Genomic DNA, 24432 nt, shown 5'->3' on the forward strand with positions numbered 1-24432 from the left:
AACTTGGACACATTTAGAATGTTTATGTTTACAACTTTGAATAGGTCTATTATATATTATATTATATTATTATAGACAGTATATGGGCCAGTGCGACTCGTCCATGGACTCGTCCCTCAATCAACGGAGAGAGGCGGAGGTCACAAAGTTGCCGATGGTAAAATGATCCAGTTCTTGATCTAATGTTGCCGATTCCGGGTCAAATTAGAAAATTTGGGATTATAATCATCTCGGTTAACGCTAATTAAATAAACAACTATGCGATCTAATAATAACATTCTGACTTTCCCCTAAAGTCAGAATAGAAAAACCAGCCTGGAGTAACGTTAAAGCACAGTAGGAGATGCCATTGACCCCTGAACGTTACATTATGTGGCATGCTTCTTCAGACAGAGCGTCCTAACAAAGGGAAACCTTGAAGTGCCATCGTCTGCAACAGTATTTGAAGGTCAGATACAAATGATCATCCACTTACGGATTACAAAAACCTCCCTGTTTAGTCCAGAAGTATTTTTTTTACAGCCTGCGATCTTAGAAAGTACGAGCTCTCAGAGAGGCCTCGAAGGCAGCAGCGGAGTGGGCGTGCCCGGCATGCTGTAATAATCAGATCACCGTTTTGTAAGAGGCGCTGTGAAAACGGGAGTTCGCCACCAAGGAGCAAGCATGTCTCTGCACAGGCTGATGGTCTACGTGTCGACCGCATGCTTGTTTTGCTACTTGATAGCAACCAATGTCATACTCTCGATTATGCATTTCATTTTTCCAAGTCTGACCAAGAAGCTGATCCTGAAAATGGGTGAAAAGACCACCATGACCCAGAACCCCAACTTTAAGTATGAGGACTGGGGTCTGACGTTTGGCTCCATGATCTTCTTCAAAACCGCCTCTCAGCATATGTGGTTGTCTCTCGGGCAGGAGGCCTTTGTGGGGGGAGAAGCTCCGGACACACCTGTTGTCAGCGTGGAGGGGAAGAAGACAAGCATCTGCAAGTACTTGAAAGGTGCGTGATGTGGTTCGGGCTTCCCTGCTGTGGTCCCCTCTCTCTCTCTCGCTCTCTGCTCCTACATGAGTTGTTGTATTTTCCCTGCAGACAACAGACCGCTGGTGTTGAGTTTTGGAAGTTGCACCTGACCCCCGTTTATGTACAAACTTGAGGAGTTCAAGCAACTCGTCAAGGACTTCAGCGATGTCGCCGACTTTCTTGTCATCTACATCGCCGAGGCACACTCAACAGGTGAGTTGGAAGTCGCCCAGTGCCATGTGCAGTGATTATCACCATGAAATGTATTGGAGGAGAGGCTACGTGTCCAAAATCTATAAGGGAAGGGTCAAGCAAACTTATTTATCAGCATTGTCTTGTATTGTAACGTGTGCATTGGGAGTACTTGATTCCCTTACCCTTGAAAGTGCAGAATAATCTACATTTATTGATGGCATTCTTCATTTTACACGTTGATGGAAAATAAAAATCCCCCTTTTAAAAGATTGATGCTTTTAGATATCATTCTTCTGCATTATTCTATTATTAAACACAGTTAATACAAAAGCTTCCATGTCAAATTTTCTTTTTGATTTATGTCATGATTTATGTCATGTCAATAAAACTGCTTTAACTCTTAATTTCATTAATGCACTTATGCAAACCTCCATAAAGCCACACCTATTAATGTCTGCTGCATTCAGTGTTATGCCAGTGAAATCATTTTTGTATGTTTGTCTCTGTGTCAGACGGTTGGGCCTTTGCCAACAACTTTGACATCAACCAGCACCAGAGCCTGGAAGACCGGTTGTCTGCAGCACAGATCCTGGTCCAAAAGGAGCCCCTGTGTCCGGTGGTGGTGGATGAAATGAATGATGTCACTACCATGAAGTATGGCGCTCTGCCTGAGAGGCTTTATGTGCTGCAGGCTGGGAAAGTTGTCTACAAGGTGAGATATGTGCACCACTGCCACCAAGACAATTTTCATGCGATTGTGCAGTGAAAGATATTCTCCCTGGAAATGATTCGATCACAGTCATCGGTCCTGTCATGCCATTGCATGATTACATTTGTTTTTAAATATACATATATAATAACAGCATTGTGGGCTTAAAGGTCAAAACACTATCTGTACTCAGGCATTAGACGGAGCGATGAAAGCAACAGACTCAGCACTTAAATCCTTGGCATGGAGCCAGAAATGTAGAATAACATGTCTCTGATGTTTTATGTTGTTGGTGTCTTCTTTCCGATTTTAATGTCATTTTGTGACGTGTCATTAACATTCTTCTCTCTGTGTTCCCTAGGGGGGCGTAGGGCCTTGGGCCTACGATCCAATGGAGGTGCGTTCGTTCCTGGAGAAGATGAAATAAGAAGGTTGTATCAAGTCAAGTCATGTATTTGCCATCCGACCAGTCTTATTCGTAGAGGTCTTTGAGTTCAGTAGTCTTACTGATGTAACACAATACTGTTTTTATTAGTTGTTTTTTGTATCAAGAGTCAAATTCACTGCCAAATCTACATGTAGTTGTATAGCTACTAGCAGGCCTCTGTTGCATCAATCATTCCATGAGTAGAAATATGATAACCCCCCAAACCTGCACTAATGTTTTTCCAGGCTCCCCTGGAAAAACATGCAAAGAGTTGGCAAATCTCTGAGATTGGACTCATCCCTCAGTGTTTCTTAGTGACGGCTGCAGATTAAACCTTTGGCCTCTGTAGCCAGATGTGATACACAGAGAGACGGTCCAGTCAAGAGGTTGTGTATCATGTATCATACATATATAGATTTCTTTTTTCAAAGTTGTAACATAAACAAACATTCTAAATGTGTCCAAGTTTGATTTCCGTTACTGTGTATGTGAATGAAATCAGCTGACAGGAAGTTAACAAGGACCAAGGCTGTTGCCTAGCAATGGAATTCCATTAAAAAGGTCTACTGTATAGTGTACGGGAGATGTCGCCTAAATTGTCTGAATTCCAAAGTTTAAAAGTCCGTACAATTTTTAAGTCGGTGAAAGGCTCCTTTATCATTAAGTATACCGTCGCTATTGTAATCTGTATTAATCACTAAGGTTTTCTATTGTCTAATGGAAAAGTGTCTTGATGAATGAAAACTGACGATTGATCGATCATTTGTGCCCAAGGTGATTTCACAGGAGGCTGCTTTTTATATGATGATCACAGTGCAAACCCCTGGTCACTGTAATCTGATGAGCGATGACTTAAAAGTAGGCCTTCCCCGGATCATCTCTGAGCATTTAGGGTCAACACACATTCAGTGGTTAATAATCATCTTGTTAAACAGCCTGCATTTCCTTTTAAATGTTCTTATATTGCGACAAAATGGCTTTCTTTTGAATGTTTACATCATAGTATAATAAAGAATAATCTGAGAAGAGTCCTGCATCAAGCTCTCAATTTATATGCGACATACGTAGACTTAAAGTGTGTTGCAGTTCGCTTACTTGCTTGTTTTGTCATGACGTTAGTTACCAAGCAATTAGCAGTTCCCACACTCTCATGGTAGCTGCAGGGCTGTAATGTTGATGCAAACAGCAGCAGTGTCACACCCCATGACAGGCTGGCTGTTGTTTGCTGTCTTGTCTGGAAGTGATAAATGGTAAACTCGTTGTACCGTAGGTGGCTCATGCCAAGTTCAACAAATCCAGTGCACACAGTCATACATGTGAGTTGCGGTGCGTGGCGTTCAGGCCCTGATGTGAGTTAATACCTAACTGTCTAATCTCTCCACAACCATTGATTTTGACTGCCAGTGTGTCTGAAGTGATATAAAATGTCAGTCTAACTACAAAACTGGCTCGGTTGTTTGGATTCTTCTATAGTGTTATATAACAGTTTAATCAAATGTGATTGTTATTGCTTTTCATGGTCTAAGTTTTAATAACATCTCCTGGTGCAAGAACAAATATTTTGATAAAGGAAAATACTGAAGATGCAACACTCAAGTATTTGATCTCTCCCAACTGTTTAACAGTATCTTTAGTTGAACTTGGTTTCCTCTTGTCTTTGTTCTTTTCCCTCCTCATTACGGTACTTTTTAATACATAATAATAAATATATATATATATAAGGTATATGCAATAAAAGAGCAGATTCAGCAGTAATGTGGGCTCTCATAGTGAAAAAGTAAAGTCTGTTGCAATAAGTAAGCAATGTCTTATAAACTATAACAAACTACAGGATCATAGCTCAATGTTGCAAGTCTTCTTCTATGATATCGTGGTGAACAAAGCAGTGATGTGTCGCTACAGCTTTCATAACTTAACTGTGTGGCTCTTAAGTTGTAGAGCAGGTTTGGCTTCTGCCCAGCCAGGCCACATCCTGTGGAGAGCAGCCAGCAGCAGCTGAGCCCGCTTCCTATTGTTAGACAGGAACCAGAACACTGTCAGATCCTCCCAACCTCGGACTTTTGTTAAGATTCACGTCCAGATTTTTAAGTCAAACCAAAACCAGCTCATACATTGTGTTCAGTTGCTTTTAGGGTGTGTAAATAGTGTCTAGGCCAGAGGTCTCTGTTAAGTAGAGGGTCCTCTGAAGCCCACCAGAGGGCAATGTGAAGCCATTTTTACTCCGACAGACATGAGAAACAGGAGGCTGATTCTTCTCTTTGGCTCCCAGACTTTGCAGTGACTCATCGGCTGCATTTGTATCATCTTCCAAATCTGTTGGCCTACAACAAAAATCTTATTAACTTTAATGTAATAACCTCATTTAGTTCAGGCTTCACTTTATGAGTCTTGACTTTTACATTTACTGCTATTTGCAAAACCTTGCCTCTCTTTTACAAAGAGGCAGCAGATGCATCATCAAGAGTGAAGGTCCTGTCATTGTTAAGATTAAGCCTTTTGAAGGGTGAACAGATGCCAAGTGCTGCATGAAGGGCCTATTTTTTTTTTTTTTTTACTTTTAGAATGGTTGTTCTAAAAAAGATCTAGACATGACTAAAAAGGAAAATGGAAACAACACACATAGATGTTCACAATAATACATCGTTGGCATGGAGTGTGTTTCTTACTGACCCTGGGTTCATGTATGACTCTAAACTCAAGGTTCAGCTACTTAGCAGACCTTTCAGCTGTATCCCACAGCCTTAGCCAGCAGGTGGAGATGAATAGACTCTCGACTAAAACAAAACAAAACACAGAATGCTTCTAAATGAGACTTCCTTGTAACCATTCACAATCACACCATGAGATTTAGCTTGGTTGGACTGGGTATTAAGACACAACCTGGCAACCCACTCACCACATCATAAGGCTACTAACGGGCTCTGGGGGGGAGAAATGCAGTTTTAGTGTTCAATATACTTCTCTAAATCTGGCCATATTCCACATGTTCCTTGTGTAGAAATAAAGGTCTGAGGATGTGTGGTGTGATGTTTATCCACAAGTTATCCTTCCTAAGTCTGCAGGTCCTATACAGCCTTGATAGTGGGCCGTCACTATACCACCTATAGAGATTTGTTGTCATCCAATCAATTTACGGTGAGCGTGGTCCCAAGAAGGAGACCCACAGTTAATTTAAATGTGCAGCTAAAGGAATATCTGACATAATCTGACAACAGGCTCCCACCTTCATCACATGTATTAAATGTCTATAAGGTATGAGGAATCCTTCCATGTAAATAGCTGATTGTGTGCTTTGAAATCTTTTGGCTCCAAGAGGTAAAACTGTGCAAAATCTCACTAAAGAACCCCCCCCAAAATTATGTGATAGTGGTAAAAACATAATAAAAATGTGTGTAGTTGAACATTTTTCATTCATTGAATCATACTGGAACTCCTCAGGTCAGTAACAGTGTCCCTCGTCTTTTCTCACATCACAGCAGGTTAGCCCAACCTGCAGAGTGTTTCTTTGACACAAAATCTCCCTCACACTCCAGGATTTCCAGCTACTGGTCTGGTGGCTGTTGACTACAGCAAATATTGGGACAGTTTTACCCCTTGGACACTAAATTATTCGATTGAACTAATCTGTGATGTTTACATCCAAAGTCATCTAATACGTGTGATAAGGGCTCCACGAATACGTATGGAGCTCAGTGCATCCTGCATCCTGCATGCTTTAGACTGCTGTGTGGTGTTTCTGGAGCAGAGGAGATGTGAATGTAATGTTAGCTGCTGGCTGTCGGATAATTACACTTTTACGTCTTTATTTTCCCCACACAGGTCACAACATCGAGCTATTCTGTTCTCGCAGTGCGTTTGCTATGTAAGGTGATCCCTCCTGGTCCTTTACAGTATAAAACATCACTATACAGTGCATAGCATCCATTGAATAGCTTATATATGTATAACTTAAATAGATACTTTGGCAGTTATGGAAGCTAAAAACAAATGGACTGCTGTGGACGAGGACAGCAGCTAGACGTATTTTAGCAATCTAAAAAAAAGTTCACCTTAGAAAAACAAAAGCCAAGTAACCAGTGAAGGCAGCACAAGACCAGCATCTCCTGTGCTCTGCCAGGTAAAATGAGTCTGGTGGCTTTGACAAGAGCATCATTCTAGTATATCCACTGCTGTAACTGTATTAGTCATTTCTATCATTATTACTGTTATTGCTACTATTCTTATCACTCTAGCATTTTCACTTACTAGAGATTGACACTTATTGTTAGTATTTTTTCTGTTATTATCATAGTTAATATTATTATGATGGTTGCTGTGCATCTCTGGATCTCTCTACCCCCCACCCACTGGTAAAGACAGATGGCCGCCCCAAACCACAGTCGGGTCCGTCCCACCGTACCTGCCTGTTTAAAAGGAAGGTTTCTTTGCCTTTTGCTCATTGGGGAATTCTTTGGTCTCTGTAATCATAAATAAATTATAGTGGTCTAGAACTATATGGAAATGGGTCTGAGATAACTTTTGTTATGATTTGACACTATAAATTAAATTCAATGGCCTCAGGTGCCCTATGTAGACTTTAAGAGGGCTGCCTGACAGCAAGGTAAAGCGATGCATACACTTAAAGTGATTTATTTATTTAGGTAGGTCTTTTTTTGGGGTGGCTAACATGTTTAGCTGCTGCCCCGTCCACAGCAGTACATTGTTTAGCTTCTGTGTCAGGACTCGGCCTGCTTTTCCAAAAAAGCCATCTACTGGCAATACACCAACTAGAGAAGTGACTCATACAATCCAACTTTAACAACTTTCCATTTAAAATCAGAACTTTCCCTTTAAGCGTTCCTACACTTCTCACGACCACAGCTTTAGTAGCATATTCTCGTTAGTGTTACATCTGATGTGATATGAATCTACATTCAGGCAAAATAAAACAACCCACACAGGTAGTTAAGTTATTGTAAAATTATATTAACAAGCAATCTTTCCTCAATTTGAAATAAAAAAATATCAGCAAATAAAGGCAACATAGGACAGATGTATATAATGCGTAATGTTCACAGGAGAAAAAAAAAACAGAAATAAAAATTCTTATCACATTTACAAGACTGCTGCTAAGTTTATAATGATACCTACTAGAATCGGCTTAGAAAGCTTTGACTAACTGAATAACTGGGGCAATATATGTAGTCAAAGATTGTATCAAAATATAAAAAAAATGTGGGCGGGCAAGACAGGGGCAAGGCCAAGGGGGACGACCAATGATACAGGAGGGAAGTATGAACAACCAATATGTATGAGAGATTAAAAAGGGCATCTCACTCATAGCCATTTCATCATGACCAACCCAACTGGAGATAACACAGAAGGCTACAACGATGAGGTGCACAGAGCATTAAGCACAGACAGGTAAAGAGATATACACCACATCTTAAAGCAGGTGTCCACATAGAGAAGAGCAGCACTAGGTAGTATGTTGTACACAGATTCTCAGCATTCATGCACTCACTTCTTATGCCGAAGTCTGAATTCCCTTGACAGAACGCAACAGCCATCTAGCTGTTTAAATTAAACAGCCAAGAGCACAGAATCACATTGCCGTCAACAATAAGAGACTGAAATTGATCAAACGGGATCAACTCAACATTGAAAGAACCATCTGAGCACTTACATACCGTGAAAGGTCGTCACAATAAAAGCCGTAATCTTTCAAGTCTTTTCCCCTTACGAACCTCTTTAAATAGAAGGGTGGGTGTTGGGAAGGATAGTACATTTTTTATAAAGGTGGCCACAGAGTAAAAGGCAAATTCTGAGTCCTATGTCAACTGACTTTTCGTGACACAGTATGCATGGTGATAAGTAAAATGACAACACAAAAACTTTCCAAGCTCACAATGCATATGCACACTCTCCAGTGTTTTAAGTGACAAAAAGCGGAGACATTTCCTGCACATCTTGCACCAAAAAAGCAATAATTAAAAAGTACAAGAGGTAAACTTCAACCATTTTTTTTTCTCTTCACTCTAGGATTGAGGGGACTGAGAGGGCTATGGGGGCTCTGCAAAGAACATAAAACGTGTCATGTCTGCATTTCAGTAGCTGGTTTTGTCACACTTGGGGGTTGTGATAAATGGAGAAAATTGTCCTTCATTTTGAGCAAGGAGCAGTAGTCGCCAGCCATTTTGATTTTTCTCCGATCAGCATTCTGGCGTAATGTGGAACCAAAATGGCGCCTGTCCCTGATTCGGTGCTGATGTGTTTGGCCGTGTCCTATAGTGAGTTCAGATCCTCGGAATGATGGCAAATAATGTCGGGTGGGGGCGGAGGGGAGGTCACACACTCATCGTCATGGTTGGAGAGTACTGTAGAGACACAAAGGAGAGAGGATTCAAACACGCATCCCTACCAAGTTCTCCTTGGTCAGACGCCCGGCTACTTCTCCACTACTGTAGTCAGTGATGTTAATATGCTGTGACTTTCCTGTGTGGCCAGTGGCGCTCTACCTCTGGATTCAACAAACCACTATTACAGTCACCGACAGCCCAGTGATGTTAGCTGAGGAGACCAACTGGCAAGACAGGAGACTTACGTTCTCACTCTGAAAAGAGTGGAGGAAGTTTCCACTTAGCTCCCCGTCATCCCTTGGGGTCCCGGGAGGATTGCTAATGCCACTTAAATTGTTTGGGGAGTTCTGGAAACAAAGAGTTCACAATGTTTTTTTTAGAAATGTATAACATTTTACTTTATTCATAATTAAGCTGCAAAGCCTCTGTGCATGGGTACACTATTTACCTTGTTCATTCCATCCAAATCACCAGAGCCTAAGAATGAAACAATATGAAGACAATGAAAAATGTTTGTATTCTATTACCATTAGAAGCAATTTTGATCTGAAATACAATCCATAGTCCTATGTAGCATAGTGGACAAAAGTACGCTCTGAACACGTTTAATGAAACCTGAACTCTTCTGTGTAGCGTTAGTAAGTGTATTTTTGTAGTGCGTGGTATTACCTAGTGATCCGTTCATGTGGTGTGGTTCCATCCCAGCCATGGCTCCCAAGGGTCCATCAGAGCCGGGGCCCATAGGGAACTGGAGGACAAACAAGACAGCATGGACTCACTATCCACTTCTCCACAACACAGTTGGCATCCAACCAGGTTCAAAATAAAAGTGACTAAAAACAACTAGGAACTTTGTTACAACACAGTGCATTTATGCTGCATTTTCACTGCACAGCTCCACTCAATTCGCTCTTTTTTGGTTTTCCTTTAGCAAAAATTGTGGATAGTATCTGGTACTTTTTTGGTACCACGTCGGTCGAGGTTCCAAGTGAGCTGACCCGATACTAGGAGGTCGAGTTAAAACAATGCAGACCACTGACTCGTCACTAGTGTGAGAGTCCACAAAATTACACTGTACAATTGATGTAGTGTAGACGTTCCTCTGTTTGGTTGCTAATGAAAGAATTATGCAAGAGTCAGAGATGATGTTAGGCCAGTTTCACGTGGCGTAGCTACGGCGATCAGTGGGAGATCCTGCCAACACTGACAGGGTAATATCTGCAGTGGAAAATTAAATAGAGAAAAGCTCCTGATACCATAAGTGAGTTGAGTCGAGTTGAATCATGCAGTGAAAAAAGGAGGCATTACTTATTTCTTCTACTGTGAATTTCAGTCTGTTTAACCACTGAAAGTTCCTCGTTCTTTTCATTTCAGCTCCAAGAGAGTGACTGAAACAGTAGCCTATAACATCAAATAACACACAAACTAGAATAACCAGGGTTTAGTAAGGTCAGGACACTAGTGCTGAGTAAAATTGATCTGAAAGCTTCTAGTTATATCTTTCTCTGGCAGTTAATTATAAGATATAAGACAAGATCATAAAATGCAATTTGGGTGGACCTTATAAAATTTCATTTCAAACAAGGTTCAATAAAATTATAATCATCCATAGAAGAATCTCAGTAATAGATTGTTTGTCAGCCCTTTTGTTCTTAGCAGAAACATTTTCAAATGTATTTATATGGATGTATAATTCAGATCCAGCGTCACAATCCCACTAGTTACAAGAGCTGTCAGGTGTTTAGTTAATGGACCGAGCTTTTCATAACGACCAGTGGAGATCACAACACACTGTAAACCTCAGCCACTTAATTATAGTTCTCAATTAAGCCCTTTTTTACTAAGTGGCCCCCACTACATTCACAGTCATGACCCTGATGTTAAGGTGCGTTGTTAAGTTAAGTTGCTTGAAACAGGATGACAGTAAACTTGATGCAAATAGGATATGAGTAATTAGTTAGTGGAATAAAAAAACAAACAATATCTGGAAAGTGCTTTAAATGTATGTCAACTGTACTTATTGTAATTCACTCAGTGATAATAATACCCACACTTACTGCAGAATTCAGAGAATGATGAATCAGAACTTACATTATTTCGGTTGCCAGGTCCAGTGTTGATCATGGTGTATAAATTGTCACCAGAGTTGTTTGAGTCTGGAAAAGGTGCAGTCATACATACAATTGGTACTGGATAGCGCACAAAAGGTTAATGATTAACAGCTTGGGTCAGGAAAGCACTAACCTGCAGGGCTGGGCATGATGGGAGTTCCTGGGGGCCCCCCACCTCCAGAAGCACCCTATGGAGAATAAACATAAATATTTACATGTAAAAACTGTCTTTAAAATGACATTTTCCTAATAGTATGTGTAAGTTCAGATGCCAGGATGTGTCCTCACCCCGTATGCACCTGGAGAGGGTGATGAGTAAGGCATCTGAAACCAAAAACACAAACATTACAGACCAGAAATGGGTGAGTGCAAACCCTTTCTATACCTCAAAATGTCATCATTCATCATTTGATCATCCTAATACCATTATGGCGGTCTGTCCAACCATCTGTGGAAACCGTGACACATAATACTACTATTACATCCCAGACTAGAATTTTCGAGCACATTAGACCTCGGCAGCTCTGAGAGGAGATCCCACTGCAATCTGAACCAGCATTTTTCTGTATGTTTGTGCATTAGTACTCACAGAGTTGGCATTGTTGGGGTTGGGCCATGGCCGACCGGTCCCTGGACCCCTAGATTGGTAATACAGATACAAAGTTTAGTTAGATAATGCATTAAGTTTGAAAGACTTTTGGGAGAATATATTTACAAATAAAAAAATAGGCTCACATGTTCACTCCTGGCATACCAGGACCCATAGTGTTGTGTGGAGGCCTCATCCCACCACCAAAGTTCTGAGAAGACAAACAAAAAATGGAAAATTGTCTGAAAATTGACTTTAAATCACATGGTGCAGTTATAAGAGAAAACCCACTCAAACCATTGATACTATCTACAAAACTTCAGATTTGGTTGGTTACAAAAAACCTTTTTAGAAATGGGTCTACAAACCAGTCAAGTAAAGAACAATGACTACTGGTCCATCAAGGCAGTAAAATAACATACCTGAGGTCCAGGCCCCATAGGACCCATTCCTCGAGGGCCACTCATTCTCTGCATTGGCCCCAAGTTAGGATGGCCTGAAAGAAAAAAGGACATTTATATGAAGTGATAAGCCTGGAAACAACTTCCCTACTGCAGGTGTAGTATGTAGTTTAAATGAATACACAAAATGAGTCACACCTTGTGGCCGTGTTGGGTCCATGTTGGGCAGCATGGGATGGGGACCAGGTCCTCCGCCTGGTGGCTAATGGGGATAAAACACAAAGACTTAATATGTGCCATCAGAAGGGGTAGGTTCTTCCTACTCCTTTTCATACATATACGATTAAAGATTATATATATCATCATGTCACTCAGCTCTACATGCTATGTATACTGCATCCATGGTATGTGTGTGTGTGTGTGTATGTGTGTATGTGTGTGTGTGTGTGTGAGTGTGAGTGAGAGAGAGAGAGCTCTACCTGGTTGGCCATCCTAATGGGGGGACCTCTTGGGCCTCCAGCAAAGCGAGGCGACATGAAGGACTACAACAGAGATGACATTGCTCCATGAGATTTAAATAAAGAAGTGACATAATCTCTCAAAAAGCAGTTATACTTTCTCACAAGCTTGCTTGTGCAAATATAGAAAGCAGCATAAAGCATAAAGCTGCGACAGATGCCAAAGCATGAACATCAGCACTGAGAACCCGCGTTCCCAAATGACCGCAGATAGCAAAAACTGAAAAAAAAGAGAGAAAGAGGGAGAGGAAGTGTTACCTGACTGTGAGGTCCCATCATACTGTTAGGGGGAGGAGGCTGAGGGTGAGGAGAGCCCTGGGGACCCGGAGGACCCTGTGGCATTGTACCAAATAAAGAGGCAAGGAGAAGGGAGGGAGCGAAGAGGAACAGAAGTGACAAAGAGGGGCAAAGAGAGAAGCAGGGTTACTGCAGGGCAGAGGACAGGGCAGGAACCAAAGTGTGGCGCAAAGAAATGTACAAAAATAAGATGCTCATTTTCATGTACCAAACACAGTAAAAGAGAGAGACTGAGAAGAGAAGAGCAAGCAAATGACTTAGCCTTGAGCGAGAGAAAAGAGACAGAGATGGAGAGGATGTGTGCTCTTTTGCCTGTCAGTCAAGTCATCAAGAAGCCTGCTGCATGCAGCATGTTATCAGTGCTAATTTCCCTGAATTAACAGTGTCAATTAAGCTCTGTGCAATTAGCTTTATAACAACACTAAACACCGGCACTGTGTCACTAATGTTGCTGATCTGACAGAGAGTGAGGGGTCTAATTGAGCCTCCTCGAATGGATTCCGATATGGAAAGTATGAGAGCGTGTGCGTTGATGTATCAATGTCAAAATGTCTTTCCTGATATTTACATGATCACATAATCAGTCGAGCTCTTGTGGCATTTAGTACATAATAAGCTGGTGGATTGGAGTTTGGTCTAGTAGTCTTGAGCAATATTGCAATGTATGTCGCCTCTTAGAGCCTGTTCCACGTAGCAGCCTGCCAAGAGTTTATCCTCATGAGATATTGATTTACAGTAGGTGCTGCACCTTTCGATTTCTCCATTAGGGAAAATGGCCAGGCCACGCCTGCCTGTTTACAGCACTGGAGGGGCCCAGGCAGACAGAACGTCTATGATGTTTACTACAAGTTCACTGAGCAGAGTGATGTAAAACAAAAGAACAAAGCAGTAGAAACACCAATGTGGAGACCTATCGCTCCATAGGATATGCAAAACCCTGGAGCATTAACTCATTTGTTCATTCATTTTGATAATGATGTATCAGGAGAACATTTTAAATGTGAGGGGGAAGTAGATTTAAGTATATGGAATATTCCTAAAAGTAGCAGACAATATCAGTGATTGGCTGACCTGGAAAAAGCCAGGTGGCATGGGTCCTCCTGGCATGCCCTCACCGGGGGGCATCCCTCCCATCACAGGACTGGGAGCTGCTGCTGCACTCTAAGAATAAAACAGAACAAAACACCAACATTACAACTTCTGCGCTGCGCACAATAACTTGAGTAGTTAAGACAAACTGCATTCTCAGTACACCGTGTTCCCACTCACTTACACACAGCACATTTCCAGGAGTTTCTCTTGATCATGATCACAAATGGTCATATAATTTCTGAGACATACATTTTTGAGACATGGGCGAGAAATCACAGATTGCTCATATCCAGACCAATTCACCATATCAGACCAAAATGGAGGCTGATATGGTGAATTGTTTTGAGTTGAAAAAAAATGTGACGTTTTCTTTTTTTTGCACCAATATGAATATAAACCAGCACGGTTTCCTAAAGAGCATGATTAAAACAATTATTCATTCATTATAAATAATTATGAATCACTATTATGTACAATATACTGGTATACAGTACATTGTTGATTCTAGAAATGAACAATGAGAAATAAGGAATAAATACAAATAAAATAAAAAGCTGAGTAGTAGTATAGGCTCAGTATCAGTCGACTGACTATTTATTTGATTTTTGTTTATTCTTTGTTCAAATAGACAATAGGCGGTCTAAGTGGGGGGGGGCTAAAACGTAATTATAATTTTCAAGGACGACTTATGATACTTCCAGGACATTTGGTCACTTTAATTAATGTCAAGGTGTTTCCATGATAGGGAAACTAGTCTCTAAATGTCCAGGTTATCCAGGGTGGGAACCATAAAATCTATTTTATTACCGCGGTTCTTGGCACAGCCGGCCACAGGATGATCACATCTGAGGAACTGAATATTATGACTCTAGCTAAACTTGTGTTGACTATTGATTTGAATGGGTTAATGAGCCTTATTTTATCAGGCATCATGGCCATCGTCCAGACTTGTGAATTAAATTAGGATGTGTGAATTAGGATTAAATTCCATGTAACAGCCGTTTTAACATTATTTAACGCACCCTCGCCTCGATTCATCTAAAAAAGAGAAAGAAACGAGGGCATCAACATGAATTCTGTAGACCCACCGCTTCTGTGCCCTGCTGATCCAGGACTCAGTGGATCAGATAAGTATCAGTGGGATTCATTGAGCCAGTGCCTCCAAAGTGATGCTACACAGCAGGGGCTAGCTGGGTCGATTTCCTGCTCAAACCGCAGCCCTAATTCACTAATGTGCCATTTGCTTCGGTCACACGCTCCTAATTGACTGAGTTTTTCTTCCCTATAGCCGAGGCAATCGGAGATGGGCTAATGTCTTCGGAGCTGTGGGGTTTAGCTTCCATAGAACAACAGAGAGAAGCTCCTCGAGTCCCATTGCTTAATGCGTAGCTCACTTACCCTATAGTGTAGGTGTACGCAAACAAGCGATGATCACTACAAGGATAGATGTACCAGTGCGCATACACTCAGTCCTGGTCAATAGCCAACACACTCCTGGTATCGACTGCTCCTTCCCTAATTATATCTGCTCAGACTGCCACTGCAGGGTCACTGTGAAATACCTCAGCAGGGAGAGAAGTGAGGCCACAGAGAGAAGTCACATCTCAGGCCCCCTCCACCGCTGGGACACAGAGAGCCTTTAAATCATGCCTTTACTGGGTGGTGCCATAGGATAGTGCTGAGAAATATACAATAGTGATAAATCCTCAAAAATTGCTAACTGGAATTTTATTTCAAAATAATATACTGCTATAAATGCGTAGGAGAAAAGCCTTTCTTGAGATTTCAGATGATCCACAGACCACATTGGCACTCCATGTAATTCCTCGCTCAAATAAAGATGGACGGCTTGATAGCTCCCCAAAAGTGAAGCTAAAACATCTTGATTGCCCCCTGGTGGCTGGCTGCAGTAATGACCACTTTACAGTTAAAACATTCTAATTTGTGTCCCAGTTTATATCCTGTTTCCATGTATGTGGCTTGAATCAGCTGACAGGAAGTGAACAGGGACTCGGGCTGTTGCCTAGCAATCGAATTCAAAGAGAGAAGGTATATAGGTCATAAGCCCCGCCCTCTCTATGTTAGTAGATGGGACATGGGCCGACCTAAAAACTCAAAGAACACCTCAAACAAATGTTTCCCAAAGACGGTTTCTGCCAATGTAGGTAGTTTTTTTTTTATTACACTGGTGTTTGTTCAAGTTTTCGTTTTTTTGATACATTTGTTTATAGTGAGTTTCGTTTTTATGCTTTGAAAACAGGGTGAAAGGTCATGATTGACAGCTGTATCAGACTTGTGATTGGACAGGACTTAGATGACGTGACTCTACTGCTCTACTGCGCAGATTATGGCTCCACAATTACAACAAGGCGGCGCCTGTATCAAGGATATTTTAGCTTCACTTTTTAACAGTTGGAGGAAGTGGAGCAGCGTCAATCTTTATATACAGTCTATGATCTTGACCAGTTACTCTTAACAACCCGGCCCATTCAAGTAGTTCGCTCTCAGAATAAGGTAAATCTGTATGAATACATTTGACCAAAGATTTAAAGTTAACTTTCACTCTTTAAGACACAAATGGCACACAACACATTCCTCCAGAACGGCTATGACTCACTCAACTGCACAGCCTGTCGAGCAACTACTTAAAAAAAAAAAATAGCTCACATAACCAGAAAACTTGATCCCACAAAGGTGCAAGCAGCGTGTACATGTTAGGTGACCAAACACGCCTGTGATTAGGGTTGCAAAATTCTGTGAATTTTCAAAGTTGGAAACTTTCCATGGGAAATAACGAAAGTTTCTGTGAGAAAAAGGAATAAACCTGGAATTATTGAAGGAAGGACTACATTAAAGGTTGTCCCTTAGAGGGGAAATTGTAAATTTAGTTGGGGATAATATATTTTTAGCATAATCTTGCCTAAACAACCAGATTTCACGCAAACATTTGAGAATATCAATGCTATTCCTCAAACACATGCACGCAGCTCACTGCTTGCTGCAGGGGTATTGAAGTCACGCCCCCTACATGCATTGTGCATTCCTTCATCACATGCATTTTTTGGGGGTGGGGTGGGGTGTCATGTTACTTAAATTTGAATGGGGTGGGTTGGGGATGATCATTTTACTCGACATTCATGTTTTTATTGTTCAATGAAAGAATTGATGTCCAATAAAATAATTACAACTTGATCAAATCTGTTGAAAAGTACTGTTTTTTAAATTATTTTGCATGGATGTCTGCCTACACCAAATAAAATGTTTATATTTATGTTTGGATATGATACAGTTTGTCTTAATTACACCCAATTTCCAGTCAATTCCCATAAATTCCAATATTTCCAAAATTCCCCTTAACTTCCCATGGAAAGTTTCTGGAAATACTCTGCCTCCTTGCAACCCTATCTGTGATGCTTTTTTACCTGAGGCAAAGACACAGAAACTCACCCAGTGATGACAATGTGTATTTTTCTCTTAAGTTTTGAATTTATCACCTGAAGTGTCGGAGCCCATTGATACAAAAATGTACATAGATACACAGGATCGTGATAAAAGCATTGTGATGATGGGAGGTCGCAACACTCTCTTAAGGCCAAAAATAAAGCATTGCAAGTTATATTTCTTAGTATCACCCCCTGTCTACTCCTGGTTAGCCAGACCTCTCACCACAGAACTGGAGTATTGTCCAACAACACGTTATCGGATGTCAGGCGTTATCCCAGCACTGTACATTTGGTAAGACAGACGACTCCCTATCAGACTCTGCACCAGAGTGGTCGTATCTCTTAAGCGTAACATGCAGCCTTGAGTAGGATTCACCAGTACATCAATTATACTGTTTTCGACCTTGTCCAATCTGTACATACATTTATTCACTAAGCTTTCTCATCTCATGAAGGAACACTCATGCGGACGATCACATGGCTAGCAACCTGAAACTTGGTGCACACAGTACCGTCGCTCTACATCAAATTATCCAGAAATACATACGTTTTGGTCATTTAATCTGGTGTCAGCACCATATCAGGAGTTATATACTAAACAACAGCTGAAGACGAGCACTGCAAGGAGAAATAAACCAATCATTTGCATATGTAAAAAAAACTATACCCGTTTTGCAAGAAGAGAACTGCCCGGACAAGTCATCCAAATGCAAGTCAAACAAGAATGACGTTAGGATCCCACCCTGCCTGACACAATTGCTGACTTGGAAGGAGCATTTACCCCATCTGACCTGCATTGCCTGACAGATTTACCCACACAAGAGGATTCTGGGTAAATGTTATAAGAACGTTTTTCAGGTTTCATTAAATCAAACAAAGGCAAAGCGTCTCAGAAGCACAAAAAGTGGAATTTGTGACGACAACAACCCAAAATTATGTCTTCAACAGCAGAGATGGACATAAAGTATCTGTACCAGGCTTGAATAGCAGGATCATTTAATTCAATAATGTGGGAAGGAATAGGCTACTAGCTAAAGGCTTATTGTTCTAATCTTGATCTATGATCTATACGTTGCTTTAAGGTAAGGTAACACATCTTCAATGAGAATATTTAGATGTAAGTATCATGATCAGATCCCTGGGTCGTATTAGCATCTAGCTTTAGACCTTAATTCTGTCTGCAGTAAAGTCATTCATCGCCACATAAACTTTTTTTCTTTGCACCCCTACTGAATACACCTCAGGGGCACAGCATTGATCCTTTGGTGGACATGTTTTTTAAGTTTACATAAAGTAGCATATAAAGGGAGTTGTATACTTATCAACTAGTGATTGTGATTTGAATGATGATTCCATTTTTATGAAGGGTTCAGGCGTTAGTTCTACAACGGTTTATGATTTAACCACCGGTTGTTAACAGGTAAAGATTTAAAATTATAGTTTTATAGTGTTAGCCCTCCTGTAATATAGCTCCACATTTACCCACAACGGCATGTGCGTCAGAGATGTACAAATACAGTAATGAAGCTGTGTCCCAGAGGTCGTCTTTAAATTTTTAAAGTATATTTAAGTTCCCAGCTGAATAAAGAAACATTATGTTATTGTGTGTATTCATTACAGATTGTATTGCTGTCTTGCAGAGCAGTATAATGGCAATAAAGTTTCTTATCTTACTCCTCAAGGGAGATCAGTCGTAAATTCTTCACCTACCAGGAAAGTGTGTGTTGTATTTTTAAACTAAATAAACATTCTTGATGCAGCTGAGGGGAGAAGTTAAATTTGTTGATTATGGATCAAGGTTGATTTCCAGTTCATGGCTAATTTCATAGTAGAGTGGTATAAGCTCATACAACCACATTGTCTTGTCCCTTCACAGTAAAACAACAACTGCAGTTTGTTTTGTTCCTCTACCCTAAAGTAGCTCGTTCCTGGAGAGATCTGAGGCAAAGATATAATAAGTAAAACAAAGCTGTATTTAAGGTATTAAGTCATGAAATAATGTCAACAATATACATAGCTCTGTAGAAGTCAGAAACCAATAAAAAAGCAACGTGCACGGTGGGTTCCCATCTATGCTATGTTGAATCTTATCATGTCTTACGAAAGCACACAGCTGTGCTTGCTGGGCTGTCCCAAACAGCCTGATGTTGCTTTCGGTCTAAACGAGCCACGTCTGTCCACAGACTCTTTGGTACAGGAAAGGGGCAGATGTCTCTGCCCTGCCCCGGGCTACGAGGCTCTTGTCTGGGGTCTTCCATACAACTTCCCAGGGGACTTCTTTTAAGATAGACTACCCCACCCCCCCTCACACACACACACACTCACCATGATTCACTGTCTGTATTTAAAAGCACACACACAATCTCAGCCAAACAAATTTTGCTGAATTCTCGTATCACTGAAGGAGGTTACAAAAGGCCAGAGTGGTGGCGGATGTGCTTGCGCTCTCTTAACAAAAACAAAGAGAGAGAGAGGGGGGAAGAGAGCAGGGTGAGGACGACCAAGAGGTTGATTGAGGTAACCGTGAAAACGCAATGTTATACAGAGAGAGAGAGAGAGACACAAACAGAAAGTAGAAAAAAAATTAAAAGGGGATGGAGGAGGAGAAATTATTTGGGGGGCTGGGCTGCAGCACAGACCACCCAACCGCCGGCTCCTGACATAGCGTGCTTCCAACAGCCTCACTTCTTCCACTGGAACCAACACTCCAAAGAAACCAGCCCCTATGTTTAGCTTGTAAATGTTTAACCATCAATCAACATCATAAAACCCACCCTGGATCCTGACTGGATGCTCTCTCTCTCTCCCTCACTAGTTACTTCTAGCAGGTCCCTTCCACTTCTCATCTTCCTCCCCAACCCCCTCCTCTTTTTATTCCCTCAGCTCCTCCGTGGTGGTGGTGGATTCTGGGCATATGCCACAGTGCCACTCCCCTTTTCTTTTTTTTTCAATCTGCCGCTTAGCTCCGTGACAGCCATCAATCAGCCGCTGACGCCATGACGACGGGGCCCCTCGGGGAGCATTCGTCAAGCCCAGCGTGAATACGCCGCTGCTTTACGAGCTCTGCCGGCTAACAGAGCAACACTCACCTCCCCCACACCTAGACAAAGGCTAGGGTCCAAGGACTTGTACTGTCCATATTAACATATACACACACACTTGCATGACCCCCAACATCCACAAATGAACACAAGGAGAACCAACAGGAGAGCGAAGGGCAACCGCAAGATGTCGGGGGAGAGGCAACCGCACAGAAACTCTCAAAGCTCCCAGACTGACGATTCACTGTTCCCTCATTTGCTTAATGTTTTCCATGTTATGAAAATTGTCTCCTACAAGAGAGCTGCGATCGAACATCTTATTAAGCATTTAATCTTTCAAAAAACAGTCTGAGGAGGTTTCCTCATTAATACAAGGGAAATTGAGAAATAAAATAAGAAAAAAAATAGTTTGTTATTATTATTTATGTCTTGGGTTTTTCCCAAAACAGAGTTTTAGAGTTCTGAAATCTGTGACACTTTTTTTAAAATGTAAGATACAGTCAGACAAAAGAAAAACATCCAGCCCAAGCAAGCAACCAAAATTAAGAGGAGATAATGCAATGAATTACCTTGCATAAGGCTCTGTGAATTAAGGAGGTTTCATTCCTCTGTCTGCACGAGTTGGAATAATAAGGAATGTGGTTATTGAAAAGGGCAGAGCCACGCTGAAGCCTCTCTCTTGGCTCCCAGGTCACCTGCCAGATCAGGAGGCCTGTTACCCTGACAACCCTATCTGCCAAGAGCAGGACTAACATCTCTGTTTTAACCCGTTCCTGTCTGATACATCACCAGAAACTGGGCTGTGTATCTGAGTCGTGCCTACACAGCAAAACCTGAACAGTATGTTTTATTTCATTGACATCAGCTACATGATGAAACACCAAGGATGGGAAGAGCGGCGGCCACTGACCAGCAGTTCTGTCATCCTCACGAGGCTCTTTTTGAATATTGACTCCAAGCGGGAAACAATACAGCACTATCTCTAAAACTGCATAATTATAAAGATGCAAAACACCCATACCATGCAAATATGGAAGTGCTATCATAAGAGCAGCAATGCACTACAGAATAATGTACGTGTCCTGAGCATATTTAATAGATTTTACAGTTCTTTAGTTACAGATTCTTGAGGATTATGTCACTTCAGATAGCATGTTTCACTATGATCCATCACACATCAGGGCAACTGGAGGACTTTAAGTCAAGCGGTGTGTATAAAGTCTGGGGAAGTTGCGCAGAACACACAGAAGTTTCTTTTTCGTCTTCACAGCTGAGGAGCTGGAGCGCGGTAAGCGGGCTGAGCACTCGACAGGTCTGACTCAGGGCATGCTGACATCAGCATCATTTTCCCAGAAGCCTATAAAGCGCACTGCTGGGGGGTGCATCATCCGACCCACCGACCGGGCAAGATGACCGATCGTAAATTCAGAGAGAGGAAAAAAAAGAAGAAGATTCTTCCCCAATTCCCAAATTGCATTCGGTAGTTAATGCAGCTACAAAAAGGTGCATGGGCAAAAACAAAATGACTTACATTACTTACACTCTGAAAGATGTGCAAAAGACATTAAATAAAGCAAAAAAAAGCAAAAATCGTGATCGTTCTTCAAGCTCAAAAGGTGTCACAATAACCTGAAGCTCTATCACTCAAAGGGGAATGTGGGAGATTTCGTCAGAGTGTTGACAAACAGAGATTAGAGCACTTTGCTCTGAATCTGACTCACTGCACAACCTGAGTCGGAGGCTCATTATTCACACCACAAAGTTGTTGTTGTCTTCTTTAAGCAGAACACACGGCAATACGTGTCGGAGCAGTTTCCATGTAAGCACTACTCACGTAATCATGGAAGGCTTTTGCTTCGCTGGAGTGGTCACATGTCTCTCTCCTCTCTGGTGCAGCACAATACAAGTCCCAGAATACACTGTGGACAAGACAGGTCATGAAGCAAACAGAGCCACACAAACAACCCCTGGACATGTTTACAGGGAGACAAGAACATTAACACTTACCACCACCAGGAATGTAGGAATCCAGGGGGTTCTCCGAGTGTTATGTTTTTCTCCCATCGTATCTAGAAAAGGGGGGTTTCGGTAATCATCCATGTGTGTTAATTAAAGACATTTTAATAATGCTGTTCCTAAAATACATTTACAAAAGTGTTTAAATATATAAAAAAAGGACATTATAGTGTGGTTGAATATCCACCTACCTCTGATAAAAAGGTCTGTGCAGACTTCTGTGCTCCTATGTGCAACAAATACTCATAAACGTACAGAGCCAACCTGAGAGAAATAACAAAAAACACACAATGTTGGGTTTCATTTGACTAAAAAGAAACGTCAAAGAGCAGATTAAATCTTCTTCAACGGGGCACACTGTGAGTGACTACAGTCGGGCACAGAGGGCCTCTGAACAATGGCTGCCAAATAGCCTATGCCAAAAAAAATTAAATGGGGGGACTGTGTGTAACCAAGAGCCACAAAACCTCATTCACTACAATGAGAAGGTTGGAAGAAAAGTGGGAAAAGCAACAGTGTAATTTAACATCGTGTTGTGAAACATTAAAAAACACACACACACATACACACACCACCAGCCTGCTGTGAATTAGCTACAGTATCCCGGTGGCACTGGTGATGGGGTTGAGGCAAATAAAAACGGAGCCTTTCCAGAGCGCAACAGAGGCAACAATGTTACAATGTAACAAGGCGGTGTTATTGTTTCCTCCTCTCCGGGCGTCTCGACTGAAAACCCCGCAACAAATGTGAGAATAATGACGGCTAAAACACAACTAAACTGGAAATACAAGCGTAGCCGAGACACAGCTTCAGGGGAGGAATGGCGAGCAGACAAGGCGGTTCATTCAATTCAATTCTCGGTAGGAGGAAATCGCCTCTTCTTAGCCCGTCCAGCGAACAACAGAGAGAGGGAACAACTTACGAGGCAGAAAATACACAATAATAAACGTTTCTGGGCTTACTTTTCTCGCGCTTGGCCGTCCGACGGCACCGGGGTGCCTTTGCCTTTGGGGAACATTGTTTTGTGTGGGAGGACGACCGCCTTCTCTTTCTTTTTTTCGCTATTTCATCTGTCAGATCATCGCGACCCTCATCAACCCGACGACTCAACCGAGCCTGGTCCTGGGGGGGAAGAGGCGGGGCCAGGCCTTGAGTGACGCAGCTCGTAGCCAATCAGAGCGCGCCGTTCGCCTTAAGGTCTGCCGCGTCGTCCTGCTTTTCCAGTGGGCTGTTTTGAGCTGTGAGGGTTATTTAATGAAAGATTATTGATGATTCAGACTCTAGCTGTGTTTAAGAACTATTCTCTAATTGGTTTGTTTTTTGGTTTTGTCTTCGTTTGTTTGTTTGTTTTGTTTTCGTTTGTTTATTTGTGTCGGTTGATTATTTGTTGTGTATTATGCAATGTATGTCTGGACTGATCAATGGTGCATTTCAGGGGGCTAATATAATAAAATAGAATAGAATAGAAAAGAACAGAAATACTAATGATCCCAAGCTGGGAAATTGCAGTGTAGCAGCAGCATTACACACATACATATAAAAAGATACATAGCAAATGTATACATAAGCGGTTTTATTGTAGTGCAAATGTTGACATATAATTAAATAAGGTGCAGTGGCCAGGTTATTACAACAAATAAGGTGCTTGAGATTGTATTGTTTTAAAGATTTAGCTGTTACTGTACTGTTTTGATGGCGTGTGGCAGGAAAGATTTCAAATAAATACATTTGAAATATATTCTGGTATTTAACAACTGCACTGTAACCTCTATTCATTCGGTATCCTTGGTTTTATTTTATTCAAACTTATTTTATTTGCTTATTTTTATTTTGTTTCTTCCCAATTCTTGTAATGTTTTTATGTAAACGCTTTGAATTACCTTGTTGTTGAAAGGTGCAATACAAATCACCTTGTCTTGCCTTGAAATGGGATTTTTTCTCTTTACCAAAATAATATTCTACAAGACAAAGTCATCACCATCTTATAGGTAAAACCCTATTTACAGTCTTTATGGTATATATAATAGTTTGTATAGTTTTTATTATTTGTATAAGTGTATGGGAAATATGGTCCACACTGGTGAATGCACGCATGTTTTTCCTGAATTCAAGTTAACTAACAGGTCCACCTTAAAAATGTTGACGTAACACTAACCACTACAGTGGATGGTCTCTCTCTCTCTCTCTCTCTCTCTCTCTCTCTCTCTCGCTCTCTCTCTCTCTCTCTCGCTCTC

The 24432-nt window shown here is 41.4% G+C and overlaps 2 protein-coding genes across 3 annotated transcripts; one reads left to right on the top strand and one right to left on the bottom strand.

The window, feature by feature from the left end:
* The first annotated feature begins 643 nt into the window (after window positions 1-643).
* dio1 (iodothyronine deiodinase 1) lies at window positions 644-5806 on the top strand. The gene is made up of 4 exons (XM_083940540.1): window positions 644-1000; window positions 1091-1234; window positions 1729-1928; window positions 2287-5806. The coding sequence occupies exons 1-4, from the start codon at window positions 664-666 to the stop codon at window positions 2350-2352; spliced, it is 747 nt and encodes a 248-aa protein (XP_083796666.1). The 5' UTR covers window positions 644-663; the 3' UTR covers window positions 2353-5806.
* Window positions 5807-7317: 1511 nt separating this feature from the next.
* ssbp3b (single stranded DNA binding protein 3b) lies at window positions 7318-23303 on the bottom strand. 2 transcript variants are annotated; one of them, XM_083940533.1, is made up of 18 exons: window positions 23161-23303; window positions 22390-22462; window positions 22190-22251; window positions 22017-22101; window positions 13678-13767; window positions 12568-12642; window positions 12271-12333; window positions 11990-12053; window positions 11813-11886; window positions 11537-11601; window positions 11391-11439; window positions 11090-11125; window positions 10935-10989; window positions 10782-10846; window positions 9360-9438; window positions 9139-9167; window positions 8936-9037; window positions 7318-8708 (listed from the first exon to the last, which is right to left on the bottom strand). In XM_083940533.1, the coding sequence occupies exons 1-18, from the start codon at window positions 23214-23216 to the stop codon at window positions 8679-8681; spliced, it is 1152 nt and encodes a 383-aa protein (XP_083796659.1). In that variant the 5' UTR covers window positions 23217-23303; the 3' UTR covers window positions 7318-8678. The 2 variants fall into 2 exon arrangements, with proteins under 2 accessions (XP_083796659.1, XP_083796660.1); XM_083940534.1 differs by lacking the exon at window positions 12568-12642 and having other exon boundaries at window positions 7319-8708.
* Between the last annotated feature and the right edge of the window lie 1129 nt (window positions 23304-24432).

Source organism: Echiichthys vipera (assembly GCF_963691815.1).
Source record: "Echiichthys vipera genome assembly, chromosome: 3".
In the NCBI taxonomy this organism is placed as follows: Eukaryota; Metazoa; Chordata; class Actinopteri; order Perciformes; family Trachinidae; genus Echiichthys; species Echiichthys vipera.